The sequence below is a fragment of the Suncus etruscus genome, chromosome 6, assembly GCF_024139225.1.
Source record: "Suncus etruscus isolate mSunEtr1 chromosome 6, mSunEtr1.pri.cur, whole genome shotgun sequence".
NCBI classification, from domain to species: Eukaryota; Metazoa; Chordata; class Mammalia; order Eulipotyphla; family Soricidae; genus Suncus; species Suncus etruscus.
In genome coordinates, this window is record NC_064853.1 from 122,985,156 (window position 1) to 123,012,954 (window position 27,799).

Below are 27,799 nucleotides of genomic sequence, written 5' to 3' on the forward strand. Positions count from 1 at the left end.
GATGAACCCCGGTTCGAATCACAGCATCCCATATAGTCCTCCAAGCCTGCCAGGAGCAGCCCAAAAACCAAAATAAAAAAGTCTTTTCTATTCAGTAAAGGTTGTGCGCTCACCTACCAGGTACTTCACTATGGTGAAAATCAAGAGGAAGGACTGGCCATGGCAGGGGAAGGCTGCATGGCAGAGTGATGGTTAAGACTGCAGGGCAGCCAGGCATGGGAGCAAGTGGCTGAACAAGAATTGCTATTTCCCCATGCCTACTCATATCCCATATCCCAGTTTCAGCTAGGAATCTTTTTTAGTTTTGGCCTTTGGGCCAAATGCAATGCTCAGGGCTTACTCTTGGTTCTGTGTTCAGGGATCACTCCCGGTGGTATTTGATGATGCTGGGGATAGAACCCAGGTAGGCCATTTGCAAAACTGTTTGCAAGGCAAGCAACCAGAGTGTACTATCACTCCAGCCCCTTTAGCTCTGAGTCTGAAAAGATCATTAACTCTAAATTCCATCTACAAAATAGGGACAAAATATCCTAGTGCCCCCAAGAAATGGGGTTTGATGAAATGAAAACCCACATAGCACAGGTTATAGATACCTGCTTTGCCAACAAGGGTGAGTGGAATTTGGGGTTACTATTCTCAGCTTTCAAGCTCTCCCATGCACATTCCTTGCTCTGTCTTGCCTGACAGAACCACGAGGTTCTTGAGAGAATTGAGAGTGTGACAGGAAAACTCTCTTTCCTCAAGAAACCACAGGGGAGGAAATTTCAGAGGGGCAGGATTAGTGTTGGCCAAGAAGGGGGACAAGGAATGGGATCCCCTGGACACATCCATTCCTGGAAGATTCCAAGCTGGGTTCAGTGTCTTGCTGATATACCTCTCCATTCCTCAACCTCTTTGGCCAGACCCAAAGACAAAGATAGTAGGAACCTGCTTTTTTTTTTAACTATGGAACGCTTCATGAATTCGCATTTCATTCTTGCACAGGGGCCATCTAATCTTCTCTTGCTTTTTTTTTTTAAACCTGTATTTTGGGGTCAGGACTCTGATCACAGGACACAAAGTAAGAGTGGGACAATGGGGTGGACATACACACACCTGTCAGTGGAGAATGGACAAAGTGATTCAAAGTACGGGGGGCTATCCAGGATTCTGGCTGTCTATACAGTGAGTGCATTAGCTCTGTCAGTGAAATACTGCTTTTAATGGGTGAGGGAGGGAAATCTATGTACAAACGTTGACATATGCAAAGGGGTAAAAAAAAAAAAATAAAAGAATATCTGCGGGGCCGGCGAGGTGGCGTTAGAGGTAAGGTGTCTGCCTTGCAAGCACTAGCCAAGGAAGGACCGGAGGACCGCGATTTGATCCCCCAGCGTCCCATATGGTCCCCCCAAGCCAGGGGTGATTTCTGAGCGCTTAGTCAGGAGTAACCCCTGAGTATCAAATGGGTGTACCCCCCCCAAAAAAAAAGAATATCTGCACACACATAGGATCCAGGTCTCTGGAACAATAAACCAAGGTATGTTCAATGAAACTGAGTTGCAAAAAACAGTTTTCAATTCTTTAGAAAATGTTGCTTTTATATGAGCATTTAAAAAGGTATGAGTCAGGGGCCGGGAAGGTGGCGCTAGAGATAAGGTGTCTGCCTTGTAAGCGCTACCAAGGAACGGACCGCGGTTCGATCCCCCGGCGTCCCATATGGTCCCCCCAAGCCAGGGGCGATTTCTGAGCACATAGCCAGGAGTAACCCCTGAGCATCAAACGGGTGTGGCCCAAAAACCAAAAAAAAAAAAAAAAAAAAAGGTATGAGTCTGTGGCTGGAGAGATAGCACAGCGGTAAGGCGTTTGTTTGCCTTAGACGCAGAAGGATGGTGGTTTGAATCTCGGCATCCCATATGGTCCCCCGAGCCTGCCAGGAGCAATTTCTGAGCATGGAGCCAGGAGTAACCCCTGAGCGCTGCCGGTTGTGACCCAAAAACCAAAAAAAAAAAAAAAAAAAAAGGTCTGAGTCTCTGTTGACACCATTATTGCTAACTTGATATTGAACAAAACAATCTCATTTCAAGAACCTCTGACAGTAACAGCTCTTCTGGACATGGGTACATCTGGGAGCAGAGGAGACTGCAGAGGAAGGCAGGCAGGCAAGGAAGAGAAAGGAAAGCCCAGAGGAAAGGAGGTGGGGTAGGGTTCCAAGCCCAGCGTGGGGTTTGGAGGAACTTACTGGTATTGTGGTCGATGAAGTAATCTCCAACTTGGGGGTCGTAGGCCTCTTCCCATCCCAGTGGTAGCTCATCACTAATGCAGTCAGCAAAGGTCAGCGGCTTGGTATACCTGACATGGGACAGGAGACATAGAAGAAGCCATCAGCCACAATCAGGCCCTTGTTGCCTCTCTCCTGACTTCTGGGCCAGCCAGAGGCTTTGCAATATTCTGGGGTTTGGATGAAAAGGACCAGCTCCAATAACAGCATCAGCCCATCCACGGGTCTGGAGAGATAGTGCAGGAGGGAGGGTGCTTGCCTTGCATCCCGCTGACCCAATGTACCATCCCAAGCATCCCATACTGTCCCCTGAGAGCCAACACAAGTAATTCCTGAGTGCAAAGCCAGGAGTAACCCAGGCATTGCTGGGTATAACCCAAAAACTAAAAAAGTAATGTATCAGTTCATCCATCAGGACTCAGCATGGGATTCTGATTTTTTGTTTGTTTGTTAACTTTTCACCTTCTGGGATTTTGGGTTACATCTGGTGATATTCAGGGGTTATTTCTGGCTCTGTTCTCAGGAATTATTCCTGCTGGTGCTTGGGGTATCATATGGGATGTCAGGATGGAACCCAGTTCAGGCCCCATGCAAGGTAAGTGTCCTCCCTGATGCAGGGTCTCTCCTGCCCAAGATCTCCTCCTAAGCAGAACAAAGAGCCAAACTAAGAGTCACATTATACCCCACTTTACCTTCTCCAACTCCACTGTTTCTTTCTCTTAGAACTTCAGCTAGAAAAATCCACAGAAGCCAAGGTGGGGGGGGGGGGTATGAGGTCACAGAATCCATATTACCATTTCCAACCCAAAACACAAAGATGCATTCCTTCTCGACAATGCACCTGAGTCCAAGTTACCTATCATAACATTTCAAAATTTCCTGTTAAGAGGTGAGGTGTGACTCAGTGATAGAGTACATGTCTTGCCTGTGTGGGGTCCTGGGTTCGATCCCTAGCACCTTGGAATTGGGGAGAAGAGATAATAAAACAAACAAAAATCAAAAAGCCAAACCAAATTCTTCCCTTGAGCACTAGTTAAATGAGTCATAACAGGCACAGATAAGGAATGAAATCCAGTCTCCTACAACTAGTGCTCAGTAAATACTTGGTAATGGATAAATATATTAATAAATATGCAGACCAAAAAATAATGAGATTGTGTGCTAAGTACTACAAACTAGCCTTGAAGAACGTATTTCACATAGGATATGAGAAATAACATTATGATAGCATAACATGCTGCTGAAAATGTATGTGTGTACTTGTAAAAGAAAAACTGGGAATTTTTAACACGGTTTTATTAGATATTTAATATTAATATATTTAACATATATTTAATATAATTTGGGTTATAATACAGCATTAGGACTGGAGCCATAGCACAGTGGGTAGGGCATTCACCTTGCATGTGGCTGATCTGGGTTTCATCCCCAGCTCCCATATGGTTCCCCAAGCACTGCCAGGAATAATTTCTGAGTGTAGAGCCAGGAGTAGCTTCTGAGCATCACCGGATGTGGCTCAAAAATCAAACAAAAAAAAAAACAGCCCTATACATATAGAATACTAGATTTTTAACACATTAAAATAGTATGGGGGAGGGGAATATCTAGAGCACATGCCCTTGATGTGTGAAGCTCTGAGTTATATCCCTCATACCACCTGGGTCTACTCTACTGACCCTTAGCACTACTGGACACAACAGTCTCACGTTTGGCCTGGTCATCTGAGTTTTGTTGGTGGTTGCCTTGGATCCCCAGAACACTACTTGGGTGGCTGCCTCTCCAATAAATAAAATGATATTTGGGCACAAAGTTTTTTCTGTTTGTTTTTTGGATTCAACTTGACAGTACTCAGGGGTTACTTACTCCTTGCTCTGTGCTCAGGAATCCTGGCAGGGCTTGGGGATCATATGGGATGCCAGAAACCGAACCTGGATCAGCTGAGTGCAAGTGCCCTACCCACTGTACTATCTCTTTGACCCCTCATTTTACTCTTCCCTAATTTCTCTGAAATGTTCAATATTACTTATAATTAAAATATTTCATAATGAAAAGCATTGCATAAATATGAACATATAATACACATATTGCCTTTTTTATTACATAGCAGGTGATTCCATTCTATAAATGAGAAAATGGACCAAGGTAAAAAGCACAGTAGGTAAGGCACTTGCCATGCATGAGGCTAACTAGAGTTCAATTTCTGGCATCCCATAGAACCCTTGAGCGTTGCCAGTAGGGCTCACTGAGTACATAGCCAGGAATAAGCCCTGAGCACTGGCAGGTAAATCCCCAAAACTAAACAAACCACCCCCCCAAAAGAAAAAATATGTCCAACACAGTTGGACAACCAGAATCTACAACTAAGAGCAGGTTATGCTGAGACTCAGAGGATGAAGCAGGGTCACAGAGAAATCTATACAGGCACACAACATTGAGACTTTGTCCTCTGCATTTCCCCCAAAGTCCCCCTGATGTCACCTGTTTTACGGCACCTTGTACAATAGCCACTGAATGCTGCACACAACCCCGTTTCCTCTGCTCAGAAGCAACTGCCTATTTGCTGCCACAAGCCATCTACCAAGCTTCTTGTGTGTGAGGATGGGGATGGGAAGAAACACTGCAAATGGATCAGGGGGTCTGAGCCAGTTCAGAGAAATGAGGGGACTCCCAGGCACCTCTCATGGGACCCATACAAGTGAGGACCGAATAGGACAAAGAAAGGCTCAGGGAGATCAGAGTCAGACAAAGATGGAGAGAAGGTGGAGGAAGGCTCGTTGGTATCTGGGTTCCCTTCATACCATGATAGAGGAGCACTCCAAAAATCCATCTCCTGGCTCTCAGTGCCTTTTCATGGGAAAGAGAAAAGCTTCTCTTGGGTGATCGCGCAACTTGCACGGAATGTGGACAAGCGAGACTCTCTTGGGGACGGATGCCAAGTGGGGGTGGATGATTTGGGTGCAGAGATGTGCCATTCAGAGCCTAGTTGGTTCTAGTTGCACGAGGATATTATTTTTGTTTGAGACTTTGGGGGCCACACCCGGTGGTGCTCAGGGTGTGCTCAGCACTATGTCATACCTGCTGTATATATTCTCTTTCCAGCCCCTGTGGAGTGATTTTAAACTAACCCTCTGTCTCTGTTTTCTCTCTCTCTCTCTCTCTCTCTCTCTCTCTCTCTCTCTCTCTCTCTCTCTCTCTCTCTCTCTTTCTTCCTGACACAGAGAAGACTGTCTCACCCATTGACCCCTGGAAAACTGTGGGGTTCTCTCTGAGCTTGGAAAAGGGCCAAAAATGTGAGCAGGGAAGAACTGTCTACTTTCCAATGAGGCAAGGACTTGGGGTACTGTCTGTGCCCCCTGCAACCTCATGTATGCATTCATGCAGGTGTCAGGGCTGCTTCAAACCCCAATCGTGAAATCAAATGACCCAAATGCCGAGGTGCCAGGAGGGGGAGCAGGGTGCTGAGCAAGAACCAGTTCTGTGTCTCATCCTAGACAAAGCCTGTGGAACACACGCAGCATTCCTGCAGCTTTCACAACCATCAGGTCCTCCTGGAAGGAATCCCAGATGTGTCACCTTGGAGATGGAGAGGTGGTGCCCCAGCAGGCCCTCTGGGAGCACATGGGGTCCCCATGCTAGGAAGCTGACTGCACACTCCTGCCAGCTACACTCTGCAGGCTTGGGGGCTATCCAGGGTGTCATGCTGCCAGCATGGTGCACAGGGGTCCCCAACAAAGTGCCTTTTCTCCAGGGCAGGTCAAAGAGGATCTGAGACTCTGCTGCTAATCTAGTACAGGGGTGGGGGTGCAAGTCTTTGGGGGCTGTAGAACACTAAGAGCTTCCCCTGTTCTGATTGAAGAAGCCTTGGCCATAACCAGTTTTCACACAGAAACCTCTGCTGGGCCCCCACAGGCAACCTTCGTGGCCAGCAGGGTGGTCTTATTTTCTACAGGGTCCCCCAGAAGACCTGCCAAGAACTGTCCAAACTTTCAGCCTCACCTTCCTTCCCTTCCCTTCTATTCTCCTCCCCTCTTAGATTTTCCTCTCTCCTCTCCCTTCCCTTCCCTCTTTCATCATTTCCTCTCCTCCCCTCTTCTTTCCTCTCCTCCTTCCTTCCTCTCCTCTCTTATCTTCTCTTCCTTTACCTTCCTCTCCTCCTCTCCTGCCCTCAAAGCAGGTAGCACAATGCACAGAGGGAGGTCCAGGCCCAGGCTCTTTCACACACATACCTGTCATAGCAGCACCAGAGTCCACACCTTCACACCTCCCCGAGCACTCTGCACCACCCTCTGCTACCAAGTTGAAGGGAGACTCAATACCACCTCCCTCCTCTGTAGTCAGTGTAAATGCTTGGACTGAAGTAGCATAATGAAGATGGGCAGCTGCAACTGATGCAGGACGAGCTGGGTGGCTGGAATGACCATGACAGAAGTGACAGTGGCTGGAGCCATAGGAGAGTGAGGGAGAGTACTTGCCTTGCACAGGCCAAACCAGATTCAACCCCTGTCAACCCATAGGGTTCTCTGAGCCTAGTGATTCTTGAGTTTTGGGTCTCAAAACAAAACAAACAAAACAAAACAAAAACAATAACAGAGAGGAGTGACAGAAGTTGTGACCCCAAGAAACTTTCAACTCAGGTTGCCAGACCCAAGGAGGAATCAAATCTGGAGGATGGTGGGGCAAAACTGGCCACAGAGAAGGGCAGAGCAAGGGGGTAGCTAATAATGGCCACGGCCTGAGTTTGGAGGGAGGACAGCCTCTGTATGATGTGGCCAGGTGTGCAGAATAGAGAACAAGAAGCAGAAATCTTGGGCTTGGCAGTAAGAGGACACCAAGCAGTCACCGCTCTCCAGCCTGTCTCACCATCCACTCCCCTCCCAGATCTTTCCCTGAATATCCACTCCCCTGGAGAAAACTTTATTTTTTGCCTTTTAAGCAGAGGCTGGATGTGACTACTGATGGTCTGGGTCTGCAGGCCCCTGAATGGGGGCTGAGAGAATTAGGGGAGCCAGATGGATGCAAAGAGAATTTGGGAGAAAGGAGGGAAGTGGGAGAGAGACACAAAGACAGTGCTAGAGAGTGCTAGAGAGTGAAGGTCGGCGGGTTACTTGTACACAGCAGACCCCAGTTTGATTCCTAGCACAGTGCTGGATATGGCTCCAAAAACAGAGTGAGAGAGGAGAGGAGAATGAGAGAAGAGAGAGAAGTGGGGGTGAGAGGAGAGAGAAGCCTGTGAGGAAGGCAGGGCTGGAGGGAAACTTCTAGGAGAGAGAGGAGCAGGCAGGAAGTGCAGGACAGATACTGCTCTGATGTCGGAGCGCTGAGCTCCTTGCCTTTTCAGTCCAGGGCCAGTGTCACATGTAACCTGTTGGGAGGAGCTTCTTCATGCGAAACCTAGGAGCATCCCCATTTCGCAAGGCTGCTGCAGGGACTGATCAATAGAATATGCAGAGAGGAACTGAAACTCTCCCTGGGAGCCAAGGGCTCCATAAGCCTGGGATCAGTGTTCAGTCCCCATCATTCATCATCAGCACGCTCCTATGGGATTCCTATTTAGGCAATGTGGATACCTCAGGCTCTGGCCCATAACATCCCCTTCCCCATCTGAAATCGCTTCACCTGTAAAGGGGTAAGTAACATTTGGAGCGACCCGATTAAAATGAGCTGCACTCTGGGACAGAGAAATAGTACGACAGGGTACTTGTTTTGTACATGGATAACCTGGGTTCAATCCCTGGCACCCCATTTGCTCCCTTAAGTCCCACTGGAGTGATTTCTGAGCGAAGAGCCAGGAGTAAGTTCTGAGCAACACAGGTTGTGGCTCCCAAACCAAAGCAATAGAATAAAATTAATTGTACTGAGCACACAGTATATAGGGTCCGGCCAACATTTCCCTTCCTGTCCTTTTATTGAACAGCATGGGGTCAACATGGGAGTGGAGAGAGAAGGTGCACCCCTTCTTTTCCAGATACAGAAGGTCCCCACTGCTTTCTGGCAGAGAAGAGTGGGCAAGAGCCAGGGTTCTGGAGCCTGCTTCTTGCAGGGTTTGAAACCAGGATCTGCCACAGAAATGGTATGATCTAGGGCTGAACACCCCAACTCTCTGTGTGGCTCAGTTTGCATTCCTATTCAAGAGGGGTGTGTGTATTTGCTGAAAAATTCATATTTTTTTGAGCACTTCTGGTAGGGCCAGGAACTGTTCCAAACACTTTACATCAACCTCCTCTCTTGGTTCTAGCCATGTCCCTCCCAGGCATTACCGTGTAGCCCTACCCCACAGTGCTCTATGAAGATTAAATGAGACCATGCATGAAACAGCACTCTGCACGCACAGTGGATACTCAATAAATCAGAAGTAATTCATTGATACAATTCTCACTGCCATCCAAATGAGTGTGCTAAGATAAAGGCATTAAGGAAGATAAATTCTGTAAGAGATCTTGGACAAATGAAATCAGACAACTCCATCCTCTTGTTTCTCTGGCTGGAATATGAAAAGAGATTTGCTTGAGGCCAAACAAGGCTGGGGTTCCCCCTGCAACCAGGAGAGTGAGCTAAAAAGAAATCCCTACATTCACATCACTATTTTTTTTCACATCTTTATTTTTGCCCTTTTTTTGTTTGCTTTTTCCTCTCTTAATTTTTTAATTAATAAATTCTTTTTTTTTTTTTTTGGTATTTGGGCCACACCCGGCAGTGCTCAGGGGTTACTCCTGGCTGTCTGCTCAGAAATAGCTCCTGGCAGGCACGGGGGATCATATGGGACACCGGGATTCGAACCAACCACCTTTGGTCCTGGATCGGCTGCTTGCAAGGCAAACGCCGCTGTGCTATCTCTCCGGGCCCAATTAATAAATTCTTTGACCGAATCACTATGAGAGTTGTAAAGTGGCTTTCAGTCATACAAAGTGAAGTCATAGCCAGCTGTACCCAAGGCTTATTCTTGATGGGCTCTGGTGCTTTGGGATCCTGGGGATTGAACCCAGGTCAGCTGCATGCAATACAACCTACCCTCTATTTTATCTTTCCAGACCCAAGCTGATTCTTTGGAAAAAAAAATAGAAAAAAGAAAACAAGATTGACAAACCATTAGCAAGATTCACAGAGAGAGAGAGAGAGAGAGAGAGAGAGAGAGAGAGAGAGAGAGAGAGAGAGAGAGAGAGAGAGAGAGAGAGAGAGAGAGCTCTAATAAATTATATCAGGAATGAAAGGGGGAAGTCACAACAGACACTACAGAAATTCAAAGGATAATCGAGATTACTTTGAGAATCTTTATGCCATAAAATGAGAAAGCTTAGAAGAAATGGATAAATTCTTGGATTTCTATAACTTCCACATCACACTCTGGATACGGAAAGATGATCCAGCCCAGCTGCTGGATTCTATTCCGTTAGGGGTCTCAAACTCTCGGCCCGAGGGCCGCAAACGGCCCTCTGTACAACATTTTGTGGCCCTGCCCTAGAGGAATCTTTTTCTGTTTTGTTTTGTTTTAGTTGTTTGGGTCACACCCCCCAATGTTCAAGGTTTACTACTGACTTTACACTCAAGGATCACCCCGACTTTGCCTCCTGCGGCCCCCAGGTAAATTGAGTTTGAGACCCCTGGATGTGGTTAAGTGTTTGAACAGACTCATGCCAAGAAATCATCCTTGCAGGTAGTTTCTTGGGCTAATGAACTTTCTTCCACCAGAAACAAAATAATCTCTAAAAGATGAAACATGACTCCCTCTTCATGGAGAGCTGTTTGGAAGATCCATCCTTTGCCTTGTTTCTTCCTGGGAATAATAAAAACATCTGGACAGGTAGCTAGAATGGAACCAGACATCTGTCTGACCTAGTCCTAGCCCCATCATCATCTTCATCCTTTCTGAATTTGCAGTAAAACTATAAAAGTCCCAGGCCTTTCAAACAGGACAAAGAGGTCCAAGAGACCCTCTCAGACCCCATATTTTGTTTGTCTTTCATTTTGGGGCCATAACCAGGGCATATTTTTGGCCTACACTAGAGGATCATTCCTGGCTGTACTCAGGGAACCATACAGAATGCTGGGGATTGAATATAGGTTGGCTGTGTGCAAGGCAAGTGTCTTCTGCATTTTATCACTCCATCTTTCTTGGCTGTGAGATTGTACCTCCTTCCTTTTTCCAGTTTACCCCCAGGGATTGGCTGGGTTGGGCTCTTGCAGGGATTAGATATGGGGTGACTCAATGCTGGGCAGGCATGCACAATTCCTCCTTTCTGCATGTGGGACTGTGGCTTGTATCGGGCACTCAGTTTGATTCCTTCCAATCACGAGGTGAGTTTCCAAGTAGTCCCTCAGGTGTTAAGCTGACCAGGAATGCCTCAGTTCAAAGAGGAGGATAATGCAGTGATAGTACAGTAAATAGGGCACTTGCTAAGCACACAACAGACCCAGATTTGATCCCTAGCAGTCCATATTATCCTCTGAGCACTTCTAGGAGTGATCCCTGAGTGCAGAACCAGGAATAAGCCCTAAGCAACATCAGGTATGTCCCCAAAACTTAAATTAAAAAAAAAAGTGGAGGCAGAAGTCCCTGGGATTCAGACACTGTTCTCCAGGCTCAAGTCCTGGTCTACTTTGAAACAGGAGTGATAGTGATGGTGCCTCTGGAGTCACTGTGTCTATAAAGGATTCCTTCTGTAGAAAGCTGAGCTGAAAGGGGCACAAGGAGATGCTTCAAGTTTACAACTGATTGTTTTGTTGTTATTTAGTGCCTACACCCAGTTTTAATTGGCTCCTGGCTCTTCACTCAAGGATCACTCCTGGTGGAGGGAAGTGAGAAAAATGACACTTTGGTTCAAACTCTGGTCAGCCACATGCACGGCAAATGCCCTACCCACTAGATTATCTTTCAGGTCACCAAGTTGCTAGATTAGTAATGCCCATGAGCAATGGCTTGCTGACCCTCTCTGGACTTCTCATCTGCAAATAAATGAATAAATAAAAACCAAGGGAGCCAGACTATGGGCATGGACATCTATGAGAACCGAGTCCCCTGAGTACTGCCTACCTCTCCTAAGACAATGCCACAATTCTGACAACTTTCCTAAGACAAGGCAACAATCCTGAGCATATCTGCTGAGAAACAACCAAGGACTAACAAGTGTACCAAAGCTATGCTTGAATAGGCTGGTTCCTTTATCTTCACAGCATTCCAAGGGGCCAGAAGGCATAGTGCAGGAGATGGCTGGACTTGCATAGGGCAGATCCCCCTGAGCACTACAGAGTATGGCCTAATCACCCCTCCAAAATAAACCCAAACAAATGACTAAACAGTTCTATGTCCTTTCTACCAGCAACAACACAGAGACTTCATAGTTAGAGCAAGAAGAAAAGCTCAATTGCATGAAGGATTTGCATCATGCCGGGCACTGGGTGTCCCTCACCTGGGTCCTTTCCAGAATGCAAAGCTGTAGTGTTGGAAACCAGGAGTGCCTGTCTGGAGTAGTACCTGCAGTCCATTTAGCATCACACCTGGTCTGTGACCTTCATCAAAGTTGTCCAGAGCTTGGGACAAAATCCCAGATACAGTAGGGGAGCCCTCTTAACCCCAGGACCCGGCTGACTGCCAGCCAGGGCCAGGGTGGAGGTGGTGGCCAGACATGCTGAGCAACATTCCCAAGCAGAAGTATAATAATCACCTGCACCAAAAGTTCCTGCCATAGGGGTTCCTGGTCATATGGGTCCCTGCCACCTGCCGTATGGATGGCACAAAGTGTAATGTTACAAGCAAAGATCCCCCTGAACTCTGAGTTCAAAGTCACTCTGAAGATGTGAATTCAGGATGGAAAGGACTAGACATTTTGCTTTTCTGTACATATAGAAACAGTCACATGTCCAAGAAAATGGAAGCTGGGGAGATTTCTGCAAGTCTAAAATAACATAACTTAATAACAGTGGGTAATAATTTAATGGCTGGCATTTCTGGCTTCTTGGTGGCATATTAAAATCAAGGTACTATTTTCCTCCTCTCACCCCTTTGTTGTTTTGTTTTTTTTGCTTGTTTGTTTGTTTGTTTTGGGCCACAACTGACATTGCTCAGGGGCTATTCCTGGCCTTGCAATCAGGAATCACTACTGATGACCCTATGGGATTCCGGGGATCAGACCTGGGTCAGCTGCACATGCAAGGCCAACACCCTCCCCACTGTGCTATTGCTCTGCCTCACTGTGCACTTTTGGGATTGTCTCTGGATAATGGGGTTCACAATGAGCTGGTTGGGATGCACTGCAGATGGCATTCGAATCCCACATGGCAAAACCACTGGGAACGCAATGTGAGCATGTAGGGTGGTGGCAGGGATCAAACTCCCCCACAATCAGCATGACCTTCTGGTGTCCTGCGTCTTCAGATGGACACATGTCATCTCAGCAGTCACTTGCCTTCCATTCTCCCAGACTTAGAGAACTCTCTTGTCTTTCTCAAGATCACTGGATCTTGGCTTTTCCAAAAGGGCTGGTCCTTCTACACAAGAAGCTCCTGCCAGGGCCCCCAGACAGACAAGACACTGGCAGGATGGGTCCCCAGGCTGCCCGTCTAGATAGGTAGACCCTTCCTGGCACACTCTTAGATGCTGCATATTTAGGGGTTTGCACATGTGTTGGGCAGTGCTAAGGCTGGACAAGCTTCAGCGACCCCCTCACCCCCAGATTTGGACTGCTGCACGGAAGGGACCGAGCGGGTGAGCTGGCCCTGACCATCCACCTAACTGTTCCAGCTTTATTCTCTGGCACCACAAAGACCCACAGTTCCCAACCACAAAGGCCCTCTCTGCCCAGGAGCTGAGAAAACGGTCCTCCCTTCCGCAAAACGGAGACATTCCTCTAAGCCTTTTTTTTCCTCCCATCATTTTTCTGTAAAGCAGAAAATAAACAGCTGCTGGCTGGAAACTCCCCCCACATGTCCCCTTACAAGTCTGTCTTAATACCACAGCCTTGAGAGCTGAACTCGAGTCAGCAGAGAAACAAATAAGCAATTAAAACGGCTATTTTGGGAAGCCCTGGAAAGCAGCAAAGACAATATGAATTATTCATTCATATTGCTGGATGACTTCTGGGCATTGTCCTCGATGCCTCTGTCTCTTGCCGGTTTGTTCAGTCAGCCATTCAAGCACAGAGAAGGGACACAATGCTCTGGGCGAGACACAGGTGCCCAAGTGTGCATGTATGCGTGTGCAAGCGAATACACACACATGTACACACACACACAATGAACCCAGGTGGCCACTCCAGATGGTGAGCCACATGGAAAAGAAACCTACAGGTTGGCAGATGCTGGCAGGGGAGGGAGGAGAATGCATAAATTTCTCATTGGCTCAAGGGGAGATGAGGAGGGAGAGAAAGGCATTACATGAGATTCCCTGCTCTGTGGAGGGAGAACATACAGGATTCTCATACTCCATAAGCATTCCAGCTGCTCTGATAGAGGCTGGTCCAGGGGCTCAGCCCCTGTTTTTGGGAACTGTTTTTGGGTCTGTTTTAGGGTCACACTCTTCAGTGCTCAAGAACTACTCCTAAAGCCTGAGAGATAGAACGGAGATAGAGCTTTGCCTTGCATGCAGAAGGATGGTGGTTCGAATCCTGGCATCCCATATAGTCCCCCAAGCCTGCCAGGAGTGATTTCTGAATGTAGAGCCAGGAGTGACCCCGGAGCGCAGCCAGGTGTGACCCCCCCCCAAAAAAAACAAACAAACGAACAAAAAAACTACTTCTAGTGGTGCTGTATTGCTGGAGATTGAAACCAAGTTGGCAGCATGCAAGGCAAGGGCCCTACCACTGTGCTATCACTTTGGGTCCTGGCAATGGAATCTAAAGTCTGTGCTCCTTCATCTCTGCATGGAGAACTGAGCTCTCCAGGACAGGCTATTCTGCATCTTCTGCTGCTCCCCACAAACCCAGTCCCTTTTCTCCTCCTGCCCACAGAAGCTGCTCTCGAATGGGTCTTACACCCAACCAGATGACTCAGAAGTAGTCTGTCTCCTCTGTGGGCCTCAGTTTTCCCAACCAGGAAACAAAGAGTATTGACTCCATCTCAGCTCAACCTTTCTCCTTTTCCTCAATCTACCTCTACCATCACCATGACAATCAAAAGCCCCTCTGTGAGGATCCAGAGTGGGAATAGAGAATGACAATGTTGTGTCCTCCACTGTCACTGACCTCACCCCCCTGCTAAATCATCACAAGCTACTTACTGTCACATGGGATTCAAAGTCAGTGGTGCTCCAGAAGATAGCAGTCCCCAAAGAGATTGTATGTTTTAAGGGGTTGATAAATGATCTATTTCTTTTTAATTTTAATTGAATTTATTTTAGGCACCGTGATTTACAGCATTTATGATAGGACTTCATGCATACAACCTTCCAATATCATGCCTTCCACCACCGTCTTAGGTACTGTATCCTATTCCCCAGTACTATGATAAAGTTCAGTTCTATAGAGCAGTTCTCAGATTTTAAATTTAGGTCTAAACTCACCTCCCAGACTTAGGTGTAGCTAAGTGACCAACAGAGCAACTTAAAAATTACTGTGGAATTTAAAGCTATTCCCTGTGAGGCACAGACAGTATAGGTATTTGCATTGCATGCTGCTGATCCTATTCAGAATCCCTGATAGTAACTATGACCCTCCAATCACCATCAGGGGGCACTCCTGAGTAGAGAGCAAGGGAGAGCCCCTGAGTACATCTGGGTATGCCCAAAACCCTCTATACTTACAAACAAAAACAAAACTACCTTTTATAGTTTCCACCATAAAATCTGGTATACCAGAAGGGGACACTGGCATGTCTACAAAATGGAAACTAGGGTTATTTCTAGGGATACTGGGGTTGCAACTTCGTACGGAGGGGTGGGGGTGGCCATGTAAGACTAAGAAACAAAAATTTGGGGCCAGAGGGGTAGTACGGCAGGTAGGAAATTTGCCTTGCATGCAGCCAATCTATGTTCCATCCCCAGCATCCCAAATGGTCCCAGACAGACAGGAATAACTTTTGAATGCAGAGCCAGGAGAAAGTCCTGAGTATTTAATTAAATTTAATTAAATAACGAGGGGGGCTGGAGCGATTGCACTGCAGTAGGGCATTTGCCTTGCACACGGATGACCCAAGATGAACCATGGTTTGATCCCCAGTGTACCATATGGTCCCCCCAAGCCAGAAGCTATTTCTGAGCACATAGCCAGGAGTAACCCCTGAGCAGAGTGTCACAGGGTGTGGCCCCCCCCCAAATTAAATAAAGAAGGAAAAAATCCTGTGCTTAATTGTTGGGAAAAGATACTGACTATCAGACCCCAATTCAGGAGAAGGAGTCCTAGGATAACAAAAGACTTTACCAACACACGGGTTCTGAGAAGAGGTGATAGTCCAAGAATGATTCTCTCCTGAGGAGAAAGGCAGCCATTAGCAAGCACCCCAGGGCAAAGCTGAGTCTCACAGGGCAAAGGTCAGCCATGTGCATGTACAGCTCATTTTATCCTAGCAGAGACAGGACTCGGGGTCCTGGGGATGGGGCAAGTGGCAATGCTGGTGCCTGATGTGTGTGAGTTCCTGAGTTCATTTCTGACATGCAAGTTCCCAGCAAACTGTCAGGTCCATATTCTCAGACCTCAGTAATTCTGGGAGTGGCTCCAATAGAAAGCACATACAGGGGTGGAGTAATAATACAGAGGGGAGGGCTCTTGCCTTGCTCACAGCTGACTTGGGCTCAATCCCAGCACCCATAGGGTCCCCTGAGCGATCCCTGAACATAGAGCCAGGAGTATGTTCTGAGCATGGCTGAATGGGCCCCACACAAAACAATAAAGAAAGCAGATCAGATCAACAGGGAATAAAGCTTGGCTGACCACTGAGCTCACATTTGATGCAACTGTTTGAAATGGCAGCTGGTGCAGCCACTCAAATGACAGTGGGGAGAAAGGCACAGGTACAGAATAGAAATAGAAACTTAAAAAATGGGCCCGGAGAAATAGCACAGTGGCGTTTGCCTTGCAAGCAGCCGATCCTGGACCAAAGGTGGTTGATTCGAATCCCGGTGTCCCATATGGTCCCCCGTGCCTGCCAGGAGCTATTTCTGAGCAGACAGCCAGGAGTGAACCCTGAGAACCCTGAGCACCGCCGGGTGTGACCCAAAAACCAAAAAAAAAAAAAAAAAAAAAAAAAGAAATAAAGTGCAAGCTAGGGGACCGGAGAGATAGCACAGCCATAGGGCATTTGCCTTACATGCAGCTGACTTGGGCGGGACCTGGTTCAATTCTCAGCACCCATACGGTCCCCCAGCCTGCCAGCAGTGAATTTTGAGTGCAGATCCAGGAATAATCCCTGAACACCAGTGGGTGTGGCCCAACAACCAATCAATTAATCAATCAATAAATACAGTTTAAAAAAATAAAATATGGGGTCGGAGAGGTGGCACTAGAGGTAAGGTGTCTGCCTTGCAAGTGCTAGCGTAGGACAGACTGCGGTTCAATACCCCGGCATTCCATATCCAAGCCAGGAGCAATTTCTGAGCGCATAGCCAGGAGTAACCCCTGAGCGTCAAACGGGTGTGGCCCCCAAACAAAAAATAAATAAAATATGATTGCCAAAAAAAAAAAATCTTGAAAGGGCCCGGAGAGATAGCACAGCGGCGTTTGCCTTGTAAGCAGCCGATCCAGGACCAAAGGTGGTTGGTTTGAATCCCGGTGTCCCATATGGTTGGTCCCCTGTGCCTGCCAGGAGCTATTTCTGAGCAGACAGCCAGGAGTAACACCCGAGCACCATCAGGTGTGGCCCAAAAACCAAATATATATATATATATATCCTAAAAAATGTGGGGTGCAAAAACATGTGTGCAGCATAATCTTACTTCACTATAAAAGAAAGACGCTGTAAGGAAAAGCTGGGCAATGTTGACACTTATTTGCCTTTCAGAGTTGTGTGTGTGTGTGTGTGTGTGTGTGTGAGAGAGAGAGAGAGAGAGAGAGAGAGAGAGAGAGAGAGAGAGAGAGAGAGAGAGAGAGAGAGAGAGAGAGAGAGAGAGAGAGAGAGAGAGAGAATCTTTCCTTTTTTTGGGGATTTTTTGATTGCTGCTTGGGGCCACACCCTGTGCTGCTTTCGGAACCAGGGGGCGCTGGGATCAAACCTGGGCCTCCAACATGCAAAGCCTATACCCCGCCTGTAAGCCAACTCCCTGAGCCTGCAGGAAAAAGTCTAACCCGATTTCATTCCTATTCAGAACAGCTTTCTCCTTCCTCAGAAAGATGTAGGCCTGCCAGGAACTCTGATGGGCTTCGGACACAAAACAGGGCTGGGGCCCATTGATTCTCTCAGGATGGCATGGTCCCTGGTCCAGCTGCCCACCCTCTATCTTTCCACCCCATCCCCAAAATCCTACCTCCTAGGGACCAGTCTGGGAGCTGTGGAAGAACTTTTTTTGGTTTGTTTTAGTTTGTCTAGGGCCATATCTGGCTGTGCTGAATAATCACTCCTGGTAGTCCCTGAAGGGCCATATGGGATGCTGGGGATTGAATGGTCAGCTCCATCAAGACAATTGCCCTACCCACTATGCTAGCACACTGGCCCTGAGAGCGGGAAATGATTTCCAGATCCTCTGGGCTTCTAGATATAGAAAAAAAAAAAAAACCAAACCACTGCTTATTCCCCTAGGTACCCCCTAATTAGACTTCACTAAAGGAAATGCTGGCTGAGGGCCCTAGATGGAGAGAGCCTGGAAGATTCTGGGTATGAATCTGAAAGCTAGGAGACCTCAGTGGCCGAGGACTCGCAGCAGGAACCGTTCAACAAGGCTCCCCGGAAACCCCGGGAATGTTTCAGAAACACAGCAGCTATTCTGCAGTCTCTGGGAAGGATGAGGCAAGCCCAATCCCACACACGCGCCCCGCTTCCTCACACCTCCTTGCTCTGCTTTTGTTATTCCTTCTGCCCAGAACACTTGTCCCCACTGGTAAGGCGACAACTGGGGGCCATTTCTTTTTCTGGCTTTCATTCTGTTTTGTTTTGGGGCCATACCTGGCAGTGCTCAGGGTTTTCTCCTGACTCTATACTCAGGCATCACTCCTGGCAGGGCTCAGAGAACTCTATGGGATGCTAGAGATCGAATCTGGGTCTGCCACATGCAATGCAAGGCAAGGCAAGGCAAGGCAAGGCAAGGCAAGGCAAGGCAAGGCAAGGCAAGGCAAGGCAAGAGCTTTCCCTTTGTACTGTCTCTCCAATCCCTGGAGAGCTATTTCTTTACAAGGTGCACATTTCCCTTATTTGTTGCTATGTCTGGCTCTTCCATGAACGACAGTCTGTCCATGGATGCAACCTCATGTAAGCAGCTGGGGAGTGAACCTGATTGCAGGAATAGAAAGGAGAGGGAGCAAGAGAGAAAAGAGAGCAAACCCTTGGAACCCACAGACATGTTTCAGGTCCCCCAAGTACTGGCTGAGCATCTATCCTTAAAGCAGTGGTAGAAATAATCATATAGAAGCGACTATATGCTATTTCACGGATGTGCAAAGCTATGCTTTCCCTTTCCCAGGATTGCCTGGGGCCCCCAAACTTCTGCCAGAATTGGATGTGGGTCACCAGAGCCCTGGCACATGGCTCTATCCCCGCCCCCAGGAATGGCCCCTGTGGTCTCCCCACTCTCATTCCCAGTTGGTAACTGGAGCCATGAGCAGCAGCCAATTCTCCTTCCTGGGGGCCAGGCCAGCCCAAGGGGGTGGCCAGTCTGTGACTCCTGCTCAGGTTTCATCCTTTTAGTCTCATGGGGCTCCTGCAAGAAGCTCCACTTCTCAGGGAAAGAGAACCTCTCGAGGTTCCAACTGAACCAGGATCACGACCTACAGAACAGAATATAAACCTAGAACAGACCCTGCCTGGCTGAGAGGGTCTCCAGTTCATTTATATGGAAAAAAAAAGTGGAGCCCAGAGGGTGTGAGCGAAGGCTTGGGGACCCAGAGAGTGGGACAGACCTGGGAGTAAGAACTGAGAAACAGGAGGTTCAGGATTGGGAGAAAGCTCACAGGGCAGAGCACATGCCCAACAAGTTCGAGGACTGGTACAATCCCCGGGTGCCACCAGGACTACAGGGCATTGGACTTTCTGTCTGGCCTGTTAGTTGTAAATATCACACTGATTACAGCTCTGGGAGTCTATCTCCTTCGAAAATAAAAATTAATGCAACACTCTTCAGCCTCTAAGAAGTGGACCTTGGAGAAGAGATTTGGTCCAGCTCTGGAATCTAACCCCAGGAAGGGGAAACTGATCAGGAAGCTTCCCCTTTTGCTATCTGTGCCCTACATCTGAATCTGCCTACTTCTCAAAGGTTCAGGGTGGGGGTTCCCCATCAGCTCTCTTCATGGGGATCTAGGAGTGCTAATGCAAAGCTGCCTCAGGCTTGGCTCCATTGTCCACACCCTAAGCAGGGGTCTCAAATTCAATTTACCTGGGGCCGCAGGAGGCAAAGTCGGGGTGATCCTTTAGTGCAAAGTCAATAGTAAGCCTTGAACAATGGGGGGTGAGACCCAAACAACTAAAACAAAACAAAACAAAAAAAGATGGGGCTGGGTGGTGGCGCTGGAGGTAAGGTGCTTGCCTTGCCTGCGCTAGCCTAGGACGGACCGCGGTTCGATCCCCCGGCGTCCCATATGGTCCCCCAAGAAAGCCAGGAGCAACTTCTGAGCGCATAGCCAGGAGTAACCCCTGAGCATCACAGGGTGTGGCCCAAAAACAAAAACAAAAACAAAAAAAAAACAAAAAAAAGATTCCTCTAGGGCAGAGCCACAAAATGTTGTATAGAGGGCCGTTTGTGGCCCGAGGGCCTCGAGTTTGAGACCCCTGAAGGCTAAGGTCCCTACCCCACTCTGCTTCTCCAAATTAGGGATGGCAGATCTCCGCTCCATTCACCCTCTTCCCATTAAAAAACTCCAACCTGGAGGTCAGAACGATAGTACAGTGGTAGGGTGTTTGCCTTGCACAACTAACAACAAACAAACCACAGTTTGATTCCTAGCATCCCATATGATCCCCCGAGCCCGCCAGGAGCGATTTCTAAGCACTGAGCCAGGAGTAGCCCCGAGCGATAGCATGGAGGTAAGTGTTTGCCTTGCATGCAGAAGGTCGATGGCTCAAATCCTAGCATCCCATATGGTCCCTGGAGCATGCCAGGAGGGACCCAAAAAACAAAAACAAACAAACAAACAAAACAACAAAAAACCCAAAACCCAAAAACAAAACAAAACAAAAAAATAATAAAGACACCTCCAAATGGAGGGTCTGAGTGATAACACAGCAAATAGGGCATTTGCCTTGCACATTGCTGACCTGGGTTCAATCTCCCGCATCCCAAATGGTTCCCCAAGCCCATTAGCAGTAATCCCTGACTTCCACTAGGTATGGCCCCAACACAAAACAAGAAAACCTTCAACTTTGGGGCCTAAAAGATTGTACAAACAAAAACGTCTCCAACTGATACATTCTTCAGAGTTTGGCCAACAAACCAGATTCTTTGCCTTGCATTTTTTATTTTGTATTTTGCCCACACCTGGCAGCGCTCACGGGTTACTCCTGGTTCTGCACTCAGGCAGTTCTTAGGGAACCATATGGGATTCTGGGGATGGAACTTGGTTTGCTGAATGCAAAGCAAAGCCCTACCCACTCTACTACACATCCAGTTCCCCAAAACCTCTCCTTGTCCTGACACCCTCTCTTTGGCATGTATCTTTGGCCAACCACTCACCTCTCTTTGGCATGTCTCCTTGGTTTGTTGTCATTGTCTTTTTTGGGGGGTAGGGGCACACACCCAGCAGCATTCATCAGTTACTCCTGGCTCTCCCCTCAGAAATCACTCCTGGCCAGGTCAGGGGACCATATGGAATGTCAGGGATCAAACCCAGGTCAATCCAGGGTCAGCAAATGTCCCACTGCTGTGCTATCACTCCAGCCCTGTCTCCTTGCCTCAGCTCCCAGTTCCCACTTACCAGCTTGGACTCCTTACTCAGTACCTGTTCAGGCCACCATCGCCCACACATCTAACATTGCTGAGTCTGTCTGCTCTGCCTATTCCTTAGCTCCCAGCAACTGCCATGATGCACAGATCTGCCAGGCAGCCCACCTACTGGGCTCTGCTTATTTGGTCCCGTTATCTATTTGATGACCTGCTATCTAATTGTCCTGTCTGTCCCACAGACATACAGCCCCTATTGGTTGAGTGGTGAAACTCCCATCTCCAACGAAGTCAGGATTATTTTTTTTGACCACACCCCATGAAGCTCAGTGCTTCATGGCTTTATGCTCAGGAATCACTCCTATCAGTGTTCAAGGAACCTTATAGAGGGGAATGCCAGGGATCAAACTTGAGTGGATCACATGCAAGGCAAGCACCCTATCCACTGTACTATCTCTCCAGCCCCAGGAAAAACGTGTTGGTTTTTTTTTGTATGTGTGTGGTTTGGGGGGAGGGGTTACTCCTGACTATGCCCTCAGAAATCACTCCTGGCTTGGGGGACCATATGGGATGCCGGGAGATCCAACCGCAGTACTAGGCTAGTGAGTACAAGGCAGATGGTGCCCTACTGCCTGCGCCACCGCTCTGGCCCAGAAAAAAGTGTTGAGGACTGCAATCTGTTTTCAATCTTTATTTCCCCTCTCGTCTCTCCCTCAAGGCAGAAGCCCCAAGCCCCACATTAACTGAGCCAGTACAAACCTTCAACAGAATAGCTAGGAACAATTCCTAACTGATCACAGAGCTAGGAGTAGCCTGTACAGTAAGGAACTGGCACAAAATACCCTCCTGGGGCTGGAGAGATAGCACGGAGGTAGGGCATTTGCCTTGAATGCAGAGGTCGGTGGTTCAATTCCTGGCATCCCATATGGTCCCCCGAGCCTGCTAGGAGTGATTTCTGAGCATAGAGCTAGGAGTAACCCCTGACCGCTGGCGGGTGTAACCCAAAAACAAAACAAAAATACCCTCCTACATGGCAGGTGGGTGTGCTAGGTTTGAAAGATTTGGGAACATCTGCACAGAAACAGATAGACATGGGTGAGTGGGGTGGGGGGAGGCAGGAGTACAAAACAGAGGAACATGTGAGGATCCCCTTCCCTGACCTTTAAGTTTGTGTTCTACAAGCATACAGAATCCTGGGCACAGAGAAGGTTTTTAGAAGTCACTCAACAAGGAGATGGGGAGCAGCTTGATCATGGATTGCTGGTGACACAGCTGGGAGGAAAAACCAGCTTGTGGCTCTGTTACCCTGCTTGACTTTCTCGGTGTCCCTCAAGGTCACAGGGACCACCTCCATTTCCTATCTCTGGCAAGAGATGTTGAGGGTACAGATCCTGCAGCAGACTATGCTGGCCATTCCAGATCGTTCAGGCACATCTCCACCATGAGAAAACCCCTCTGCTCAAAGCACCCAGGGCCTGGCTAGTGCTCACCCCACTTGAGTAAAATTCTGTCCAGGCCACATGGAGGAGGAGCTCCCATAAGCCCTTCCCTGCCTGATTGTTTCTTTCCATCTTTGAGCTTCTTGAATGCAGCCAGACCCCACTGCGACTCATCAGAGGGCCCAGCACGGCCCTTGGAGGCCCTCACGGTCCATGTTGGAGAGATTCTTGTTTGTAATGGCCACCACTCCCAGTGGCCATGCCAGCAACAGGGGATAAAGGCAGGCCTGTGCTCAGGGCCAAGCTGTCACCCCACCCCGGAACTTGTTGCGAGGTGTGCTTCATGGAAGGGACAATGATGTGGGTCTTTTCCACACGGGCGCCTGCCAGAAGTTCTTGCCATCCGGTGGTGAGCAGAAGTTGCTGGGTAAATGCCCAGGCGGAATAAAGCAGGCAAATGTCCAGGTCCACCCTCTGGCAGGAGAGCAACAGAGAGGTGCAAAAGAGGCCTCAGTTTCCCCAACTTGCACTGTACCTCTATGTACTCACACATATGCACGCAGAGAGGAGCATCCCCCGAGTTCAGGTGCCAGTCCTGCACACAACATCTCCATTTCCCCTCTCTGTGTATGGCTGTCCACCTCAGGGGACCCCAGGGACAGTAGGAGGGGTGAGGTCCTGGATGTGTCCACAACTGTCCCCAGGCAATGCTGTAAAACCCCCTTTCACATGGTCCCATTACCAGCTTCTCCCTCTGCAGTTTCTTGTCAGTGAGTGGTGATGAAGATCTGGAAAAGGAAATGCTACAGGATTTTTCTGCCTGAGATTCCTTCCTCCTGCTTCTGTACAGTAAGAATATGTGAGAACATGAATAACATGCAAACATACTTGCCAACTGTCTGTTCTTGGTTAAGTGGTTACAGGGGAGTCAGCACAAGAAATAAAGCACTTGCCTTGCACCAGCCTGACCCTGCCTTGATCCCTGAAGGAAGAGTCGAGAATAAACCCTGATACTGCTGGGTGTGGACTAAAAACAAAAAAGTAAATGAAAAAACTTCAATGGGGGCTGGGAAGTAGTGCTCCTGAATACTATGGCTCCAGCAGGATCAACATTTTCAATTTTTCTCTTGCAGTGCCTGGAACTGAACTCACTTGCAAATGTTCAATCCTTCCCATCTAAGGGCTGGAACAATAGTACAGTGCATAGGACACTTGCCTTGCTCGTGGCAGACCCACGTTTAATACCTAGTATCCCATATAGTCCCTCCAGTCTACCAGGAGTGATTCCTGGGCACAGAGCAGGAGGAAGCCCTGAACACTGCTGAGTATGGCCCCAAAGCAAAATAATTTTTTTTTTTTTTTTGCCGGAGAGATAGCACAGCGGTAGGGTGTTGGCCTTGCACGCAGCTGGCCCAGGACTGTTGGTGTTTCGAATCCTGGCATCCCAAATGGTCCCCCGAGCCTGCCAGGAGAGATTTCTGTGCACAGAACCAGGAGTAACCCCTGAGTGCTGCTGGGTCTGACCCAAAAACAAAACAAAAAGCAAATAAAAGAAAAATATTTTTAATTCTTCCTGTCTCCTCCACTTCCTTTCCAATATATGCTTCTTTGTAGATCTCTCACATGTAGCTGTGAGGCTCAGACATCTGTAGAGGAGGAACTCACAGGGAATGGCTTCTGGTGCAGCCAGTAGAACTGACAGGCTCAAGAACTGAGCCAATCAGGGCTGTGATCAGAGGATGTGGCAACTCTGAGGGTGTAACTCCCAAGTCCATGTTTACCAGGCAGATTCTCTAAGCCTCTGAGCTACCCCAGATCCATTACTCAGTATTGTTTCTTTTAGAAAACAACTGAAGTGAAACCAAGTAGTGTTCAGGGCATTGGGGGTTGATATTAGCAATTTTTTTTATTTTGGGGGGACAAAACGCCCTACCTCCATGCTATCTCTCTGGCCCCGATCCTAGAAATTTTCAAATAAAAGGCTGCATCTCGATGCTAGAACCTGAAGATGTAGTTCCGGGGTCACAGGGTCAACCCAGGTGGTTCTTGCACCACACCAAAGCTGTGTAGGGCACGCCATGCACCTGTACCATCTCCCCGGCCCTGTACAAAAACTCTATGCTGTCATAGGCATGTTGGAACATTCAGTCACCACCACTAATGCTCAGATCCTGCAGACTGCCGAACCCCAGATCCATTTATAGCCCTTCATCACCTTTTTCCATAGACAGAGAACCCTCTCATCCCCCTGGGGTCCAGTGAGGATGCACAGGATGCTGTAGCACTTAGGGTGACTAGAATCATGTCAGATATTGGAACCAGAGTGAAAGTACAGCAGGGGAATGTTTGCCTTGCACATAGCTGACATGGGTTCATCCTTACCCTTCCATATCACCTCCTGAGCACCTTCAGGAGTAACTCCTGAGTGCAGAGTTAGCACCAGGGTGCCCTTTCTGAGAGCGAGAGAGAACGAGAGAGAGCAAGAGAGAGAGAGAGAGAGAGAGAGAGAGAGAGAGAGAAGAGCGAGAGAGCGAGAGAGCGAGAGAGAGAGAAAGAGAGAGTTTTAAACCAGCATTTAGGGTACTTTCATGTGAATAACCCCAGTTCAATCCACAGCACTGCCTTTGGTCCCCTAAGCATCTGTAGGGTGATCCCTGAGTACAGAGCTTGTTCAGGGTGAGGCCCCCCAACAGAGAGAAGAATCACATTTACATAAAGGAAAAAGCAGAGAGGCACAAGCCGTCCCTTACTGCTTCTGTTCACTGCATGAAGGCAATTAAATGAACAAAGCAAATCTGTGTGCTGGCAAATTGGGACACAGTTCCAACTACCACTCACATTTGATTCAAGGCAACATTAAATCCATTTGTAAAAATGGATTTGCTTCTCCAATGAGAGTTGTAACCATGTTTCCTTCCAGTATTCCAGAGTTAGGTTTGCTCTCTATTTTATGGAGCATCTCTTCTACAGGAATCCCGGTCTTAGAACACAGACTCATTTTCTACCCCATGTGCAGTTTTCTGCTGTCTGCGTCAAGGACATACTGCTTCTGCTTGAACAGAACCACAACCCAGAGATGCACAGAGCCCTGGCACCAAAATGTATGCACACGCAACTGAAGACTTGTGCCACTTTTTGCGGTTCTCCATAGAGTGCCCCACAAACAAGCATGTAAGAACCCCGGTGACTGCAACGTAAAAAGAGGGCAATGGAAGGGGAAACAAATTAAAACAAAAGCCCCCAAATAAAATAACTAAAGAAGGAATTCGCCAAGGACTGGTGGTGTGGGTTCCACGTAAGAAAGTGGTGTTTCTTCTGAGGATGATGAAGAAGTTCAAAAGGATGATGTTCTAACATGATGGCTGTATCACTTTGCCAACACACTGAAGTGATAGAACTGGATATGGTATATGGTGTGATTTGCCTGGTGTGTGAATTGCAGATCAGTCAGGTGATTTTTAAGAATCAGAGTCCTGGGGCTGGGAAGGTGGCGCTAGAGGTAAGGTGTCTGCCTTGCAAGCGCGTAGGACGGACCACCATTCGATCCCCTGGAGTCCCATATGGTCCCCCCAAGCCAGGAGCGATTTCTGAGCACATAGCCAGGAGTAACCCCTGAGTGCCAAATGGGTGTGGCCCAAAAAAACAAAACAAAAAAAAATACAAAAAAAAAAAAAAACCCAACCCCAAAGAATCAGAGCCCTATCTCATAGTCTTTTGTTGAGGTTCATGTGGGACCAGAGCAATAGTACAGTGAGTAGAATAATTGCCTTGAATTGTCCAACCTAGGTTTGATCTCAGCGTCCCATGTGGTCCCTTGAGCACCACTAAGAGTGATACATGAGCACAGAGCCAGAAGTAAGCCCTGGGCACAGCCAGGTGTGGTCCTCCAACAAAACAACAACAAAACATAAGATAATCTCCTGTCAGGAGTTTAAAGTTATTTTAAATAAGCACTATCAGGAATTTAAATTAAAAAATAAAATTGGGTGGGAGGACCCACCCAATACAGCTAGTAGAGTATTGCCTTGTACACAGCTAATCCAGGCTGATCTCTGGCATCCCATGTGGCCCCCTGAGGATCACTAGGATTAAGCCCAGAGCCTTGCTAGATGTGGCCCCTGAAAAATGAAGGGAAGAAAACAAAGTCAAATTGGGTGGGGGCAATACGCAACAGTGCTCAAGATTTGCTCCTGGCTCCGTGTTCATTGCTGGTGAGGCTGCAGGGCCAGGAATCAAACTTGAGTTGGCCATATGCAAGGCGAGTTGCTTAACTCTTGTGCTATTTCTCTGGCCCCAAGAGCATTTCAGTTCTTTGAGCCAAATTCCTCCTCTGCTTCACAGGTTGCTCATAGGACTAAGTGCAGGGAGGCTGCCAGTGATTCAGCACATAGACACTGCCCTGTCCCGCCTCCAGCCCCTGTCAGATGCAGGGGATTGCCCTAAAGCAGCAGCTATGGGTCCCATGAATGCAGATGTGGGAATGGAAGTCTCTGAGACAGCAGCCTGAGCTCCAGTTGGGAGAAAGTGCTGCCTAATCTAACCTTTTATCTTGGGGGGAGCTCAGGGAGGGGCGAAGAACTTCAAGATTAAGTTCACTTCCTTGCAGGCTCCTTCTGGGCTGAATTGAAATGTCAAGAATGCAGCCTTGGGCCCAGTTTACATTTCCATTTTCATATCCAAGAGATGGATGCAGCCCTGCATTGGTCCTGCAGCCCAGGGTCCCTCCCAGGGCCAGATGCAAGCTCCAGATCAGGAGGGGGAGGATGCTCTCAGTCACTAGTCCACAAGCCTGGGCAAAGGGCACTTGGGGCACAGGATCCTGCAAAAAAGAAGTCCTGTCCTCTTACATATGTGTGTAGTATGCATAGATGCATGTGTGTGGTCCATGTGTGGTGTGAGGGGTGCCCATGTGTGTATGTGAATTATATAGGGCTGTGTACATTCCTGTGTGTGGTGACTATATGCATATGTATGGAAATGAACATGTTAATGGAGGAGTGCATGTTCCTATGTGGTAAAAGTGTATGGTAGCATGTCCCTCATGTGTATATGGTGTTTACATGCTTGTGTGTAGGGGTTTGTTTATGTGTGATGTGTAAGGCATGTGGGGTAGAGTGGATATGGTGTACACATGTTTGTGTGTAGCAGTGTGCATATGTT

General features: G+C 48.0%; 1 protein-coding gene across 1 annotated transcript in view; it reads right to left on the reverse strand.

Moving 5' to 3' along the window:
- WWC1 (WW and C2 domain containing 1) overlaps window positions 1–27,799 on the reverse strand; it is a 117,841-nt gene that overhangs the window by 64,013 nt on the left and 26,029 nt on the right. The window contains exon 2 of the mRNA XM_049774570.1: window positions 2,219–2,328. Coding sequence (XP_049630527.1) covers window positions 2,219–2,328 — 110 coding nt within the window. The remainder of the gene's footprint in view (window positions 1–2,218; window positions 2,329–27,799) is intronic.